Source organism: Neltuma alba, unplaced genomic scaffold (assembly GCF_004799145.2).
Source record: "Neltuma alba isolate B1F8T4 unplaced genomic scaffold, ASM479914v2 tig00012396_pilon, whole genome shotgun sequence".
Taxonomy (NCBI): domain Eukaryota; kingdom Viridiplantae; phylum Streptophyta; class Magnoliopsida; order Fabales; family Fabaceae; genus Neltuma; species Neltuma alba.
The window spans coordinates 84,544-101,835 of NW_021636890.1; the positions used below are offsets into that span (position 1 = coordinate 84,544).

General features: G+C 36.0%; 3 protein-coding genes across 9 annotated transcripts; 2 read left to right on the forward strand and 1 right to left on the reverse strand.

Moving 5' to 3' along the window:
* The first annotated feature begins 852 nt into the window (after window positions 1-852).
* LOC114726617 (F-box protein PP2-A13-like) lies at window positions 853-3,587 on the forward strand. Its single transcript, XM_028913257.1, is given in 4 exon segments — window positions 853-1,402; window positions 1,605-1,723; window positions 2,356-2,639; window positions 2,642-3,587. Coding segments are annotated over 4 exon segments (882 nt in total). The 5' UTR covers window positions 853-1,081; the 3' UTR covers window positions 2,800-3,587.
* Window positions 3,588-4,345: 758 nt separating this feature from the next.
* Window positions 4,346-11,008, forward strand: LOC114726615 (F-box protein At4g00755). Of its 5 annotated transcripts, none has more exons than XR_003738517.1 (7): window positions 4,346-4,501; window positions 5,102-5,286; window positions 6,390-6,806; window positions 6,899-7,038; window positions 8,822-8,940; window positions 10,345-10,718; window positions 10,881-11,008. XR_003738517.1 is itself a non-coding variant. In XM_028913256.1 (7 exons), the coding sequence occupies exons 2-7, from the start codon at window positions 5,160-5,162 to the stop codon at window positions 10,637-10,639; spliced, it is 1,014 nt and encodes a 337-aa protein (XP_028769089.1). In that variant the 5' UTR covers window positions 4,346-4,501; window positions 5,102-5,159; the 3' UTR covers window positions 10,640-10,869. The 5 variants fall into 5 exon arrangements, 4 of the variants coding, with proteins under 4 accessions (XP_028769089.1, XP_028769086.1, XP_028769087.1 ...); XM_028913256.1 differs by lacking the exon at window positions 10,881-11,008 and having other exon boundaries at window positions 10,345-10,501; window positions 10,586-10,869; XM_028913253.1 differs by lacking the exon at window positions 10,881-11,008 and having other exon boundaries at window positions 10,345-10,869.
* A 1,141-nt stretch (window positions 11,009-12,149) lies between these two features.
* LOC114726601 (peroxisomal membrane protein 11D) lies at window positions 12,150-16,166 on the reverse strand. Of its 3 annotated transcripts, none has more exons than XM_028913233.1 (8): window positions 15,975-16,166; window positions 14,638-14,847; window positions 14,186-14,260; window positions 14,025-14,099; window positions 13,839-13,919; window positions 13,666-13,740; window positions 13,376-13,549; window positions 12,150-12,500 (listed from the first exon to the last, which is right to left on the reverse strand). In XM_028913233.1, exons 2-8 carry the CDS (start codon window positions 14,827-14,829, stop codon window positions 12,465-12,467), a joined length of 708 nt encoding a protein of 235 aa, XP_028769066.1. In that variant the 5' UTR covers window positions 14,830-14,847; window positions 15,975-16,166; the 3' UTR covers window positions 12,150-12,464. The 3 variants fall into 3 exon arrangements, with proteins under 3 accessions (XP_028769066.1, XP_028769067.1, XP_028769065.1); XM_028913234.1 differs by having other exon boundaries at window positions 16,078-16,165; XM_028913232.1 differs by having other exon boundaries at window positions 15,955-16,165.
* Between the last annotated feature and the right edge of the window lie 1,126 nt (window positions 16,167-17,292).

Genomic DNA, 17,292 nt, shown 5'->3' on the forward strand with positions numbered 1-17,292 from the left:
ATAAGAACGAAGAATTCTCCTAATGTGGACAAAAATAAAATAAGCACGACAAGAATTTGAGACGATATTATCCATTACTAGTTATTTCAATCTCAGAAGCTTGGCCTGGGTTTCGTTTGCTCATTAATTTGGTCATGAAATAATGCTTTTTATTTATAGAATTATCTTTTTCAATTTTGTTGAGCCTTATCTTTTAATCTCAAAAAGAAAAACACGAATGTCATAGCTTCACCCAAAATAATTAAAATCAACCATTAAATAGATCGATCTAATTAAAAAAAAAAAAAAACCAGCCAATAGGTAGGACGGGCGAGAAAGTCAAACGTCTTGAAAATTGATAAAAATATAATTAAAATTATCCATTGTCAGTGATGAATTTCTTTCTTCATTGGATAAATTTCTTACCGAAATTTTAAATTCCATTTTCTGAGATTTGGTCTTGTATTAAATAGGATTCGTTGTTTGAATTATACTAATTCTAATTCTATTTTTTTTTTTAAATAACCATACCAATTCTAATTTTAAATCTAACTCCAACAAATAACAACATTTAACGGGATGCAGATGGGAAAATACTCCGCATCTAAAATGACGATGGTTCATTCTGGCCAAATATTTTTTCCTATTACAGACAAATAATAGGATGTCTAATAAATGTAACTATGGAAGTTCAAGTTCATTGGTGACAGGAACAGGTTCCATTCTCCGTCAAAACCGGCGCAGAGGTCCGTGTCCACGTCAGGAACACGTGTCTTGTCCATGCGCGTCCCTGCTGGAACCCGTCCCGGCGTCTCTTAATTCTCTCTCTCTCTGCTCCGTCCTCAAATCATGAATTTTCTGCCTTAATTTCTGGTTTTTAAAATACGAGCTCTATCTAGGAGCTTCTTAAAATACAGTCCCAGCTTCTTCGTCTTCTTGGAAGCCCATGTATTCTGCTAAAGTTTCTGGGGGTGCAGAAGCTGTTCAGCACTCTTTCCGCTCCCTTGTTCTCTCGCAAAAAATCGACAAATTCAGATTCAAACTCAAGTTTTGAGGCGAGTTCATATCCTGAGTTTCTCTCGGATTCATATTTGGTGTTCTTATGGGTGCTAGTTTTTCCCGGCGTGTTTCGGATTCTGAATTTGCTGATGTTGCTGTGAGGCCAAGACTTGGAGACATACCAGAGAGCTGTGTGGCATTGATTTTGATGTATTTGGACCCACCTGAAATCTGCAAGCTGGCTCGTTTGAATCGGGCATTTCGTGGAGCTTCATTAGCAGATTTTATTTGGGAATCCAAATTGCCTTCGAATTATAAGTTCTTAGTGAAAGAGGTATTGAAGGATGCTTCTCTGATGGAACTGGGGAAGAAGGACGTTTATGCTAGACTTTGTAGGCCTAATCTATTTGATAATGGAACAAAGGTAAGTCCTCCCACCCCTTCTTCGTTTATGCTAGACTTTGTAGGCCTAATCTATTTGATAACGGAACAAAGGTAAGTCCTCCCACCCCTTCTTCTCTCTCTCTCTCTCTCTCACTCTCACGCGCGCGCGCGCGCGCGCATCATCCCACTTCATCGTTCTTTTCAAGTGCCTGATTACTTCATGAAATGTTTCTGTGGCGAAGGAACTACGGATAAATAAGAGGACAGGTGGGATCTGTTTAGCGATTTCTTCCAAAGTGTTTAGGATTACAGGCATAGATGATCGGAGATACTGGAATTACATTCCAACCGAAGAGTCAAGGTGAGATTATTGTAGGTAAAACCATATAGCTCTTGCCTATTTTATGGGACTCAAGTTGCCTATGAATTGTGTGTATTGTCTTTTCTGTATAGACTTGTCCTCGTGCCGGGAATTCTATCTGGTTTTGTTAATAGGTTTGAATTATTCATAATTAATTGTCTTCTTTTTATGAACTTATGTATGAAAATCGTCTTCTTTTCATGAACTTGTAATTACCTATCACCAAGTCTTACCCTAATCTCTGAAGTTGGAATAATCCTGGATATGGTAGGCTTGAGAGACTTTGCGATATTCATATGCATCGAATTTTGATATGTTTTGTGGTTGCCTCGTGTATATACAGTTTCTCTAACGTAATCTCAGAAGGACTCAACTTTTTAAGATTTTAGCCACCTTGGCCTTGGTCTGGTGTGAGCCACAATCTACTTAAACACATAAGATTGGGGACTCAACCATCCTGATACAGTATGAGTGGTTATCTGTCATGTGGTGCATCTGAATTAGTGTCTGTACATGATTCCTAGGTCATGATTTCTTCTCAGTGATAATATGCTTCTCTTTCTCTATGATCCATTTGAGGTTTCAGGACTAACCTGAAATCTGATATCCGATGCTTTTTATTGTGTGTATAGATTCCAGACAGTTGCTTATCTTCAACAAATATGGTGGCTTGAAGTGGAGGGAGACATTGATTTCCGGTTTCCGCCAGGGACCTACAGTGTGTTTTTCAGACTCCAACTTGGAAGGTCATCAAAGAGGCTTGGCCGTCGGGTCTGTAACACTGAGCATGTCCATGGCTGGGACATAAAGCCTGTGAGGTTGAAACTTACAACTTCGGATGGCCAACATGCTGTATCCCAGTGCCATTTGGACAATCCAGGAAACTGGGTCCTCTATCCTGTTGGAAGCTTTGTTTCTAAAACCCTGATGATTTGATGAACATCAAATTTTCATTGACCCAAATCGATTGCACCCACATCAAAGGAGGTCTCTGCGTGGACTCTGTCTTGGTATGCAACAGTAACGTAGGAAAGGAGCAGAAGAAGGAAAACTTGTTCGGCGGACCCAATTTATGAAGATAAGACGATTGGGTTAAATATAAGGAAACAGACAAGAACATCAAGGTCTCCATGGAAGGGGCTGAGCACGAATGAAATCAACGATTCACGTGAACTTAGCACTTCCAGCAAAAGGTGGTACTGATGGACTCGGCTTCCGTATGGGCTCATGGCTCGTGGGTTTTTTGAGTAAAATGATGTCATTTGAAGCCTAGGCGGAATGACATGACGCAATGATATGGGACAGATCAAAACAGATAGTAAAGAGCAATTTGGCGAAATTGAACTAAAAAACCATCCATTTTCGAAGTGAATGAATGTTTCTTTGTGATTTGACTCAGTCTGCTCGTGTTATTCTATACAACTGGGGTCTGCTGAAGATCGTCTGGTAGTTGAGATGGAAAAATGGAGGACTTGGTAAAGATTGGTTTTGTTGGTTAAAAATGTGTAGGGGTGGAGATGCAAGGATAGGTGATGGGCCCAAATGTGCCAAATAAAGATGCGAGCTGTGTTGTAAGATTTTTTCTGTACACGTGTTCTTCAGTTGCAAGTGTGCGAGGCTCCTGTATGTAGATCCTCTGCTATTACAGAGTGAGGATTGGTTGTGTTTCTCCTCAGACCTTGTTTTTAAAAGTAAAATCTAGACTGTAACTTGAACTTTGTTCTGTGTCATATTGATAAACTCTGGCTAAGGGTTCGTTATCTGCCGTCAAGCCTATCTCCTGTATTCCTACGCCACTTTCAGCCGAATGGAATTAGGATGAATACACAGGAAGTTGCACAAGGCCCGCCAACATATTTGTATCTGATAACTTCCAAAACTCCTTCTCACATTATTCTTTATTAGAGTGATATGGCAGATCGTCATCAGAGTCATATTTAACTGCGAATTCATTATGAAGCATGATAATTCTTTATTTCAATTTTTTCAAAGTTAGGAAGACATATGCAGCGCAAAGTTCATGAAAACTATAGTACTATAAGAGCTAATTAACTAATTAAAATAGATTAAGAAAATTAATCAAATTAGTTATTTGTAATAAATATGTATTGTTTTTTTAAAATATTCTTGTTAATTAAGTGTATTAACCAGAATTATTATTATTGTAAGGACTATTTTAAAAACATAGATAAATATGAAAGGCAAAATGTATTGAGGGTTTTATATTTAAAACTAAAATAAAAATTAAATTAACTCTTATATTAAAAATAAGAGGTAATACTATTCTAGCATTGGAAAAAATGTTAAAATGTAACGTTTTTGTATGCATTAAAATGCGACATTTCGCACATACATAATGTATATAAAATTTTTCAGAGAATGACCCACAAGGTGCGAAGGAAATTGATGACGCATTTTGTTGCACACAAGCTCCAAGCTTCTTGGCTTTTTTTTAAGCAAGTTTAACAGACGATGCTCTAAAAAATCCTCTTCAGAGTATTTGGGATATTTCACCGAAAAATATCCGGAATTTAAGTAATACATGAAAAGGACACATTTAATGATGCCGATGATGATTTGCATAGATTAATAACAAGCTTCGCTTCCCGGCGCTTTCTTTTCTTTCTTCCACTCGTACGCCATCTCTCTCTCACCCCCTTCCCTCTCTCCTCCTCCCTTCCTTCTGTCACCAACAATCCTCTCTGTCCCTCAATTTCTTCATGTCTTCCTTCTAGGGCTTCCTTTTCGGACGTGCACGTATTCCGGCGTACGACGAAGGTGAACATTGCCATACTTCTCTCTTTTTCTCTCTCGAATTTCAATTGAAGATCCCTTTTAATCTGCGTTCAACTTTTTATTCTTGTTTCGAATTTTCTCTCGAAATACCGCTACTCTTCACTCTTATCCTCCTTTTCTGGTTATCGAACGAATTCGGGTAATCACTGGGGATTGCCCCGAAATACGGGAAATTCATGACCAATTTACTTAACTCTAGTAAAATGTAAATTATTGAATTTCTCGGATCATTTAATATTTTGTTTCTTTTATTTTCTCTGAGCGAATTGACTTTTCGTATTCTGGTGAGCCATTTTTCTGATATTTCTCATACCTCGATTGCTAGCCTGGGTTGGCGGAGATTTTACATTAAGGGCACCCCACTGCTGTCTTATACGTGTCAAGAAATAAAAAGATTATAATTATGCTGGCGAGGATATGTATTTATATGTGCGTCAATTTTGATTACATTCATGGCCAAAATGCAACATTACAACAAATAATCACGGACTGTCTAATTGTTGAAGTCTTGAATAAAAAATTGTTTTTTGCTCCATTTTGGAGTGAACTGTGCTAGTTGTTAAGATGTTGTTCTTGTGCCAGTTCAGGTTGTCAGGCTTGTAAAAGAACTTGTTATTTCTCATACACCTACCACCCCAATATGGGATCTTCTGTGGATTTCATCTATTGGCTTGATCCTGACATGTCGCACAAGATTCTCACGTGTCTGGATGATCCGTCTGACCTTGTCCGAGTTAGTTGTGTCTCGCGTTCTTGGCGACACTATGGTGAGCTGTACCGGTTGATTTCTACATTTAACTTCGGTGGATATCTCATTTATACGAGTACACCAACTTTAGTCTATGCATTTCACATCATGTTTTGTCATCTGATCAATCAACCCTTTTAAGATTATGCTTTCTTTTCTGTGTTATGTATTTCATGAAATTTTAGCCTCAGTATGCTAATGATTCTCACTTGCACCTTGACAAGAAGATAAAGCATACGTGGTCACACCTGCACCGCCTTTTTTATGCCTTCTAATAGAATATTATAACGGAAGCTGTTCTCTTTCCTAATTTATTAGTATATGTGCTTACTATTTGCATGTGGACCTTGACATGGGGATTATGGCATACATGACCAAACTTCCATTTTTTCCCCTTAATTTGTTTGAATATTGACGTAAATGGTTTGCTGAATAATGTATTAGACAAGAGTGCGTGCTACATCCAGACGAGCTTTTGAATTGTGGGCAACAGAAAGGAGTGCGTGCTAATCACTTGGATTGTCAGCTAACCTAGGCTTATAAAACATTCTTGATGGTGTATTATTTATGATGGTAATCTGAACAAACATTTAGAGAATAACTGTAAAATAAGAAAGATAATGCAATCTCATTGGAGACTAGGTGAAAAAAGAGTTTTTTTTTTTTTTTGGGTCAAAATTATTTTAGCTATAAAGATTTATATAAATTTGAAAAGTTATTCATAATATCAGCTTTCTATTAAAATGTTAGTCTCATTTTAGTGTTTATGCATTAGAAATGGAATGTGTTCTCAACATGGTTGATTGCGAACTGCTGAACAGCCTAACTTCTTGCAATACTTAATGAGAATAAGTACACATATTAGTGAGAGCTTAGTAGAATCTACTGTTTGGTCTGTCTTGGAGGACTTCTTACTGCACTGCTACTTTCACCCTAATAAAATTTCTTTTTTCCCCTAAAATCAAAAGTTAAGTCATTTCATTTAAGCACTGGTGGAAAAAGTTATGAAATCTACAGCGATCATACTCAGCGATCATACTCAAAGGATGCAAGAGTTCTGCAGAAACTAAAATCCAATGACAAATGTTATTTCTACTGATTATCTAGTATACTGATTTGCAGTGATTAGAAAAGGTCTTTGCAAACAGCTATGCTTGAGAATGTTTCCTCAATTATCTAGAGCCTCATATGTTGTTGAAATGAATAAAAGTGGATCAAAGGAACCTGAAGTTGGATCTAGCTATTCTATGGAATGCCAATCTCTAGAAAAGGACCATAGAGTCTATGCTTATTTAGCTAGAGCCTGCACATCATTTGCTATTGTGGGTTGCATTCAAGAGACAATTGGTGCTTCTAGCACTGATAATTTTCCAGAGGAAAGCATTGATAATACATTAGATGCAAGAGATGATATTGGTGGGAGAGCTTCGTACTGGTCCAGTAAAGGGCAAAAAAATCCTGACGTGCCTGAGACACTAACTTACAAGTTGGTCTGCCCAATTTGTGTTATTACGGAAATTAGTGTTCACCCTTTCCAAGGTATTGTTTTGTTTTTTGACAAACAATGTGCTAGTTTGTTTAATTTGCTTTTGTAAGCCTTTTTTTGATGATATTGTTTTCTTCATGTTCAGCCTTTTTTCAGCCAGGGTTTCCTATATATTCAGCAAAATCTGTTCGAATCAAAATGGGTCATCCTAATCGCTCTTTAGACACCTCTGCTGATGAAAAGTATGTATGGACCTACATTTCTCCGGAGTTTCCAATGGCTCAGGTATGCAATTTTGCTTCTCAAACAATATCTATTTCCTATACTTTTCTTTTTCCTCTGAATGCTTCGTTTGTTTCATGGGATTTGATACTTGATTTCAAATACAATTTATACTTTGCTAGTGAAGTTTCCCTTTCTCTGGTTGCTTTTGTCTTTCATGGTTGTGTAATGGAGGCTCTCTTGAATAGTAAAAATTTCTCATTTTAATAACCTATGAACTCCCGGATTTTAACTGTGTTTCATTAGATGATGCTTTTGGCTGAAGAGGCCAGTGGAATGATGAATGAGTCAGTAAATATGATACATTTGCATGTAATTCTGCAACGTTGGTGCATACATGTCAGATATGACCACAGATATAGCTGGTGATGAATTGAGAGATAACCTTGTGGCAGATGCTTTAGGGAAGCTGAAATGAGCCTTATTCGTGTGGCTGGAAATCAGGTGGATTGGATGATAGCTATAGTGTGCTGTTTTAGTGATTCCAATGCTTAAGATTCTTGACTGGGGCTTTCTGTGGTTTGGCAAGGATGCATATTTTGTACCGTATGCAAAAAATGAGGATGTTGAATAAAGCTTTCATTTCCTTCCTTTCCTTGGAGATGTTTGGTGGCTGAATCAGTAACATAAATCTAATTTCCATTTATGGGTCCATTATACTACAAACTCTACTAGGTCCAATATCTGGTGTTGGTTGACGCCCATTTGTTGATTGGCTGGACAAGGTGCCTAACTCGATCTGCACTCTCTTTATGCGTTATGATAGATCTGTTTTGGTCTGATGATCAATCGTAAGGTCGGAAGAGTGTTGACGTCTTGAAACGCTTAGGGGCAGTAATAGTGGTTCAATAATTGAAGTGGGCTTTAATTTTCATTTACCTGCAAGTTAGCAAAACTGATTGACTCCATATATGTTTTGAAGAAGTTTAGCTGACTACTCCTAGTTGCAATTGATGTCTCTGGATCAAACAGAAAACATTTGATGTCAGGCGGGGAAGCATTTGAATGAAGATTATTATTGTTGTGTATATTACAATCAGTGCGAATAAATTGATAAGATAAACATCTATTTTGTGGACATTGGACAGTATTTCTGGTTGAGAAGGAGAAAGCATATATCACTATGCTCATCTTCCTTATTCCTTTTTTCTTTTTGGTGAAGGAGAACGTTGAATACTTTACGTGTACCTGTCTCTGACAATCACATTGTTACTTGTATGCCCATGACTGTAGGATTTTAAATAATTGATAGGTTGTTTGAAAATTGCTGTTTCAGGTCTTGCCACTCCCCCGTAATTTCTTTTTTTTGGTTTTTTTTTGGGGGGGGGGGGGTTCCTTAATGTTCCATTGAAAATTGAATATAATGTGATTATTTGAGCCATTTGATTTTTTTGGCCCACTTGATGTCTTGTGTTTTGAGCGCAAAATATATTAGATCATTGGCATGCCTCTTATTAAACTCGATTCAGGTTTGAGTAATCCTACGAAGGAAGTATAGACACTGACTTGGACACTACTTCGTAACACAATAAAATCTAACAGTGTCTACATGTAATTTAAAGTGTTGCATATAAATATGTTGTGTATAGTACGAGTGTTCGAAATGGTGTACTTTGTAGTGCTGGTAGAATAAATAAGCTTTTTCCCAAACTGGAAATTAACTAGCCTGATTTAGTTGAGAGAAATCTTATGTGATTGAATAATTAACTTCATTTTTTTACAAAATTTTGCTTGAGCATTCCTTTTTAACTTCATTCATTTCTGAGAAAAATTTCTTTGAGTGCAGGAAAACCGGTTACAGAAGTTCAAGCTGCCACAACCAGTGCTTTGTATTGGTAGGATCTTGCAGATTGAGCTTTTGGGAAGGATTCAGAGACAAGAAATGGACAACTTGTTCTACATTTGGTGTGTTCCATCCCTATTCATTTTTTCATTGAGAGTTGCAATAACAGGGGAAGAGAGAAGTTTAATATCTGAATAATGCTTTCATTCATATCCTTGACAAAATACATAATAATATAATATGATACTTATAGTTTTGTCGGCATAACTGACGTTAACTTCCAATCCCTAAAAACATGGAACTGCAAGTAACTTCCCAATAGCCACCTACAACTTAGGATAAGATTGAAAATAACTACAAAAATAACTATATGCCTTATTTTCCTGCGTTTTGTGTGGTCTACATGGTGCCATTTTATTTATTTATATGCATGTGAAAGGAATCTTAAATTTTTCTCTTTGCTATGTTTGCTGACACTGTTGGTTTGGTTACATTTCATGCCTATTTTCCTAGGCTTGTCCTTGGGTCATGTTTAGAAATGGTAAGCTTTGTGAAGACCTCACAAACTACTTCGGAACTTTGTGTTCACCAATTTTTTGGGGATTTGAGAGTGTAAATGGGATGTGAGTCGGTTTATGGTGAGGATGGCTTTGTTGCCTGACTTGATGCTGTACCTAAACCTGGACCACAGAATCTTCATTTATACATAATCTAATCTAAATGCCTAAAAAAGGTATGATTTTGCTCTCATCAGAGGATCTTGTGTTTCATATCAGTCTTGATGCATGAGAAGAAACTGAAAAATTTCCGGTGGATATTGATAGAGTCCCATATCAAGGGCAGTTTACAAATTAGTTATTTTCAGTTATTTTTAATCTTCAATTTTAGGTGGTTATATTCAGTTATCCTTTGAGACTATTACAGTGGGATTATTTAAATATTAGTTATTGTCAGTTATTGATAATCCTTATCCTAGAATGTAGGAGGTTATTAGGAAGTTACTAGTTAGTTATTCTCAGTTATGTTTTCAGCCTATTTAAATCTATTGTACGATGACATTAGGGGGTGAATGAAGTATATTATTCAGGGATTATTCAGGAATTTCCATCTTCTTCTCTCCTAGGATTTCAGATACTGATTCTAGGCTCTCTCTCTCTCTCTCTCTCTCTCTATAACACACATCTCTCTCCTACCTTCTCATCTCTTCTTTCCCCTCTCTTCCCTTCTATCTCCCAATTCTTTTTCTCTCTTTTGCAGAACCTAACAGATATTTCCTCCTTTCATCGTAATAGTAGAACTAGCTTATTGTCATTTAGCGGCACACCTGTGAAATTCGTAGGCATTCTTATAGTTTTGCTTCCTTTCCCACTTCCATTTTGCATAGGTTTGTTAGATTTGTCGTTAGTTGGTTAGTTGCCCTGAGATTCAACCTTAAATTTATTGAAGCATCCCTTAGTGTACCATCATATGATTGTGTTGCAGATGTCATTTTGGAATCCCTAATGTGAAGAAAATTGTGATTGCAGTGTCTCTCATGTTCAAGTTGTGGGCCGCCCACTGTCTCCTGCGTTTAGTGTTGAAATTCGTGAACCATCTTCTGGAACATTTCTGCTCAAGTGTGATCAGCTGGCCAAGTGTCCCACCCAACCAGCCTTTTCTAACGAGTCTCATGCGATACCCCCTGATTATGTGCAGAGGCGAATTAGAGATTTTCAACAGATTGTGACAATGTTGCGGGAAAATGTTGTCGAGGTTGTCGAAGAAGAGGATTGGGATGAGGATGAGGAAGTTGATGACTTTGAAGACGCATATGCCCTTTGATCTTTTTTTATGCCTAATAAGTGCTTTTATAATCCCCTCCCAAAACAATAAAGAAAAGGGGGACATAGTATCTCTCCAGGTATGGTTTGGTTTGCACCGCAATCGTTATCCTTTTTGTCCTCTTTTGTGTGTGTAGCCTTTGATTAAATGCTTACCTTTGGAATTGAAGTTAAAGTTCCCTGCCCTGTGGTCTAATTTCTGAATTAATTTAGGCATCTACTTTTCTGGTTGATGGTTGCAGAACAATCGGTCTAATTATCATTTGGGGGTCAAAAACGTTGTTTGCATTTCGCGACCAAAATTGCTCGGGATTATCTCAATTCGGTAAAAATTAATTTTAAAAAAAAAGTCTAACTTAGCTGTTACCCATGCTATAGTGTAATGTATCGACTATATAGTATGTCCATAATTCCTACCTTCAAAGTTGTGTACAAGTATTTTGTCAGATATATCTAACATTTTAAAGTATTTTGTGATCATTGAGTTCTTTGAAGTATTTTTTAAGATATATTTAGTATTGTAAAAATATTTTGTAGTATAATTTCTCTTAAAATATTAATTTTTTTTCCAGTAGTGATTATGCTTTTTTTCCTCATCGATTATGCTTTCAAGGTATTGTTTTATGAGAATTTTATTTTCATCATTAACTACTCAAGATTTGTTAAATAAGCATATATTAAGTAACGAAGTATTTTTTAGTAATTTTTAGGTGTTGGCGGCAATGAGAAAGTTTTTCAAGGTTACATTTTCTGTATTGGACCTCTAAGAATTATTAACCCTAGTTTTCCAAATTTTTTGGGTTAAAATTGCATTCATTTAAATTTTCGCCCTCTTCCCCGTCCCTCTTCTCCAACCAAATAAGGGGTTTAAATCTTTATTTATATTCTGCCAAAATAGTATATAATTTTTAAAATTTTTTAGAAGAAAGCCAATTTGATTTTAAATTTTTTAATGTCACAATTATAGAAAAATTGTCAGCGCTTTGTCATCTAAAAGGAAGGCAAGACCAATTCAAACGCGCCTGATAATTCTCCCCAGTGCGCACAGGTTTAATCAGATGCATTCCTCGTTTTTATTTTCCAGTTTTATGACATTCAATTTCGATCGAGCCTAAAAAGAAAGCTAAAAGACACCGAAGGCAGAACTTTCAAGAAAGGGGCAAACAAGCTACTCCTCATTCCTCAACACTATTTCGTTGGATTATTTAACATTTATTATACTAGTGAAGATGAAGACGTAATCATAAAACTAGGCCCCACGTCAAATTCCAATTTTATGACTTATGATTTAACCGCATAGGCTGTCATTAAAGTTGAATGCAACAACCGAAACAAATCCACACCACCTTCCTGCTGAAAACTTCAATCTTATACTGCGACCTTGAGCCTCGTTTCAAAATGGCCATGCCCTCTCATAATAGAAAGACTCAGGCCTAACAAGCAAAAACAAGGCGTGCTCCGTAGATCAGTGTCATCGGCTATTTATGCTCATCAATTACGGCATAGTCCTATTGGCCATTCTCACACACACCATATTTCTAATATCATTATTATCCAATAGGACACTCAATTATGTTTGATCAAATCCCTTATCGCTAATTTGTTTATTCCTCAGTTTCACCAAACCAATTGAGGGCCAAACGGACATCATTTCTCCCATAACAAACCATGACAATATTGACATTATCTGTAATGGCATTTTAAAGACTCCTTCCCTACTAGCCAGCATATTGCTCAAAGTTCGCTTAAACAAACATTTAGTGACAAATGTAAACGATTATTTAATGACATCCAAGCACGATAAGAGGGAGTCTGTTCTTCCATCTTCACGAGGTTTTCGACTTGACAGGGGCAGGAAGCAACTGCATTTGGGCAAAACATGAATCCTTGTAAGTAAAGAGAGAAAAACAATCTCAGCATAAATTGCAGCAGAAGATAAATATGGTGTGATCCCTCAAAAAGTCTAAAGGGCATGCATATTTCTCTAGAAGTTTCAAGTGAAATCAAAATGTCCTAAACATCAGAATTTTTTTCAGCTCACGAAAATGTTTAGGACACCTAGTCTGATCATACCTTCAATAACCAGAATCCTAAGATTCATGACTCAAATCTTACAATTTGTAAAAAGAAACAAACCAACGATGTGATTTAATGACTGTATCATAAATAGTACTTAACTGTCAGATCTACAATTCAAATATTACGCTTCATAACAAGTTACCCACTGGCGATATTAATCAAGGACTATATTGACTATGAATAGCCAAGTTCATGTCAATTCGACAGAATGGAATGACTTTGCAATTCATATGTGAGTGTAAATAATGATTTGGCGTGACTGTGCTACATTATTGTTAAGTATTGCCGGTGCCTCTCATAAGAGAGATATTATTTGAAATTATTTCAAGAATTAAGTACTTAAAATTAAGATAACCAATAGGCTAATATATATGACTCATGTTTAAGTACTTTAATTTATGGGTTTGATTTACCGCCTTGAGTATTTTACTTGTATTATGAAGATATTATGTGATGTTACATAATTCAAGCTATTTTTCACCTGTTATCGAATCTTCCAATTTGATGTTTTTATGGAACAATGATTTCCAAATTTATGACTTGATGACCATGACTTTACCCTTGTTTATTTACTCGTGATGCTATGCGTGTGCGTGCATAGATAGGGTGGTCAGCATATATTCAAAGGGAAGCAAACAAAAATCATACTGGTATGCACCTGATAGCAAGAGATTAGAGATGTAACAAATCCAAATGCCCCAGTCACGCGAGGAGTGACTTTCTTAGGCGCCAATTGAAGCAGCCCAACTGCTACCACTACATCCATTCCAGCTTTGATAAGTGCTAGAGTCCTCTCATTTGACTTTTTTAATTTAGCACGGTAATCCTCATTCTGCATCAACAGAGTTCTAATGCAATGCTAAAAAGTCCAGAAAATAAAGCCAGCTGAATATGGCAAACATAAAACAGAAACATTGGAGAACCCATAAACAAAGTGGCAAAACATACTTTATATTTGTTACTGTCCTTGAGTTCTTTCTCTAACTTCTTCATCGATGCAGAGAGTCTTCCAAGCTCGCCAAGCTGAAACATCAAGCAGTAACACGCCATACGAAAGGTTAAAGCAAAGGCCTAAGATTGAATTATTGATGGTACAATTAAGCCACACAAAAGTGACATACCTCAACTAGGGTGGTACATACTGAGGAACCCAGCCAACAGAAAAGAGATATCCGTCCAATTAGTTCAGTACGTTCTTTATTCTGTAGTTGGACAACAAAAATCATATATGCTGCTGGATAATATTCTGATGCAAATAATACAGAGAAAAACACAATTCAATGCTTGGAACAAGTTGAGCTTCCTACCTTGTAGATGCCAGATCTACCCAGCCACACAAATTGATCGAGAAACAGGAAGGTTGACAATAATGCGTTTTTGGACTAAAAGGGTCATCAAACAAATTATCAGGAAGAATAAAAATAAAAGAAGAATAAAAAATGGTGAAATATTCTCAGAAATTTGATACCTTTCCCAACAAAACTAGGGATAGGGGAGTTCCCTGTGGGGCAGGACTTATCAGAGCATGCAGGTCATTGACGAACTGCATATACCAGGGTGCAACAAATGAAAAGATTAACTAATTTTCTTCATCTTTAAACATGCGAAAATTCCCTTTAAATGTTACAAAGGGATAAATAATAATAGTAGTAAATAATAACAAATTTTGAGATTCTTTTGGAACTAAACAAAATAATTAACTTAATATGGATAAATCAAATATATCAATGAGGATGCATGGGGGAAAGATGATTGAAGGAAAATAAAACATCACTAAAACAAATAGCAGGTGCTCAGGTAGCATATCATCAAAGCGGGAAGAAAAGACGTACATATTTGATTTCACAGAAAAAAGAAACAACAAAAAATGATTAGATGAATTCCAATACTTTCATAAATTTAATATAAGCAAAACAAAACCTTGAATAGACGGAAAACTTTCCGTGCCAAGCTGGTTTGTTTGTCCACATTCTGGGCAGTACCCGGTTGCCCATCACTCAAAAATTTGGAACCATATTGTATTGCTCTGCATATCTTGTCCCTAGCTTCAGCCTTGTTCAAATATAAAACAATAAGAGCAAGCTCTGCCCGAGTTGCATCCAGTGTACTCATCTTTTACAATGATAGGAGCTGTAGGACAAAATCAAAGAAACAGTTCACTTCTGCTAAATCAGGAAAAGGAGGGTGGGGAGTGGATCAAAGTGTGATATTCTCCACATCAAATGAGCAGGAGGGCTAAGAAATTTAGATCAGAAGAATTCCATTTGACTTGACAAAGAATGAATATATTATTTCTTTCAATGAAAAGATGCCACGAAGCAATTTGAGAGTGCAACCACCAGACAAGAATATAAATATAACCGTATTTTGAAAAGGAAAATAAGAGACTGTCTTTTGACAACATATATTCTGAACCCTGATAGACATTCTGGCATTCACAATTAAGGAATCCTACAAAACCACCACCTACATCGAGAAACCCCAATGAGCAAGGAAAAAATTCAGCACATTTTATATCCTTCCAAGTGCCGCCATAACATGCCTGCCTCTCAAAATTTTGCATTTTGGTATATGACAACTCAGGTCTCTCCAAAGCGAAAAGGCCCATAATGCTAACATTTGTTTATTGGAAGAAAGCGAGAGAAACAAAGAATCCAAATTAAAGATTTTTCTTCCATTTATTTTCTCCATCTTCATTCAAAAACTCACATTTGAAACAAATAAACAAAAACAAGAACAAAAAAAAAAAAGGCTAGTTGTGTATCACTGCAGAAACAGCCATCAATTCAACCGTTGAATTTGTCAAAAGACGATTCTTATTCTGGATCAACTAAGATATATTTGTGGTAAGACAATAGCATTTATCCAGTTACACCAAACACTGGTGGAAGAACCTTCAAAAATCACTGAATCATGAAAACATGCTTTTAGAGACTATTTATCTCACTGATGTCGATGAAATTGTCATCAATCAAATCAGTCATTAAATGGAAGGACTCCTATGCTATCACTAACCCTATGAATCATAAGCTTAGAAATTTCAATTTGCCACTTCCTTTCCATTAATTTCCTGGCAACCACGTATCATATAAATGATATGCACGCAGACACAAACCTCAGAATATGAACGCTCAACAGGTTATTTTACCCCACAAATCCAGGCAAGCAACATAAGAAAATTTCAACAACCGACTTCCCCATGAACACACGAAATCAGAAAATAGCGAAGCAGGATACCAAAGATTGCCCTTTTGCACCTCGAACTGCAAAGTCAAAGAATTGAACGACTAGGGATGGCGAATTCCCGATCCTATCTACTGAATCAGACAACGCACATAAGGAAGATGTGAGAGAGAGTACCAAAGGCAGTGCCCGCTAAAACAGCCTCGATAATAACAATCGCACTATGTATGTTTCCGCGAGAGCCTTAGCCTTTGGCCTTTGGGTCTTTTTCCTCCCTCAGTCGTCAGCTTGGCGTGTCGTATTGCTCCCCTCCGTGACTAGGCAGCCTGTGATAAGGGCTTGTTCGGTCCTCTCCTTTTCCCACAATCAAACAAAATACTCGGACGGAAAGTTGACATTCATCCTATGTACCACCCCCGTTTAGTTTAATTTTTAATTTGATTCTAAATATAAGATTTCAATTCACTTTATCTCTCATATTTATTTATTTTCAAATTAATTCTTATTATAGTTGCACATGTTAAAAATTCAATCAAATGGTAGTTTTAGTTAATATATGATTAGCTAAGATATTTTAGGAAAGATAACACATAATTATTACAAATAAATAACTTAACAAACTTCTTTAATTTACTCAAATTACTCAACTAGCTCTTATATTAAGGATCAAAAGTAGTATAATACCTATTTCACAAGTTTATTAATTTTTTTAAATTAACCCTATTGATATTTTTTTAAAACAATAATCAAGTAGGAGAGAAGAAAAAAAATTAAGAAAGATACTTAGGATGTTTTAGAGAAAACATATCATATTAATTAATTTAACTAATATTCTTAATATACTCAAATTAGTTAATTATATATTAGATAAGGAGTAACTTTTTAAGTCATTCAACACTGGCTCTAAATTTGGTTTTGGGAGTGTTTAAATAGAAACCAAACTATGATTTTAAAAGTATTTTTTATGGTTTATGAAGTAAATATGTGGAAGAGTTTGTCTAGTTTTGTGAAAAGTTTCCTGTATTACTAATCACCCGTTTTTATCTATTCAATCAAATTAAACATTTAAATTAATACTTCGGTATGAGTCTGTGTAATGTTCACGGATTCTAATATAAAGAATAGATAATTTTGACAAGACGAATAAAAATCAAGTATTGAATATTCTTATATATGAACAAAATAATTCCAAAATATGCAATTCACTACTATTAATACTTGGATTATCCACTATTCTGGAGCTCGCTTATTTATAGGATGCCATATGTTGGGACAATTTTTTGCAAAGTGTCTTTTTTTTCTTGCACAAATAGCATCTGTTAGACTTCTTTGAATAAAATATAGGATGCCATATGTTGAATTTACATTTATACGGGAGTGAGATAAGACAAT

Coding starts and splice junctions, on each gene's coding strand:
- LOC114726615 (XM_028913253.1), top strand. CDS start 5,160: ATGGGATCTTCTGTGGATTTCATCTATTGGCTTGATCCTGACATGTCG. Junction 7,039..8,821: donor CGGAGTTTCCAATGGCTCAG/GTATGCAATTTT, acceptor CTTTGAGTGCAG/GAAAACCGGTTACAGAAGTT. Junction 8,941..10,344: donor GACAACTTGTTCTACATTTG/GTGTGTTCCATC, acceptor TTGTGATTGCAG/TGTCTCTCATGTTCAAGTTG.
- LOC114726601 (XM_028913233.1), bottom strand. CDS start 14,829: ATGAGTACACTGGATGCAACTCGGGCAGAGCTTGCTCTTATTGTTTTA. Junction 14,100..14,185: donor CCCTAGTTTTGTTGGGAAAG/GTATCAAATTTC, acceptor TGACCCTTTTAG/TCCAAAAACGCATTATTGTC. Junction 13,550..13,665: donor AGGACAGTAACAAATATAAA/GTATGTTTTGCC, acceptor CTGTTGATGCAG/AATGAGGATTACCGTGCTAA.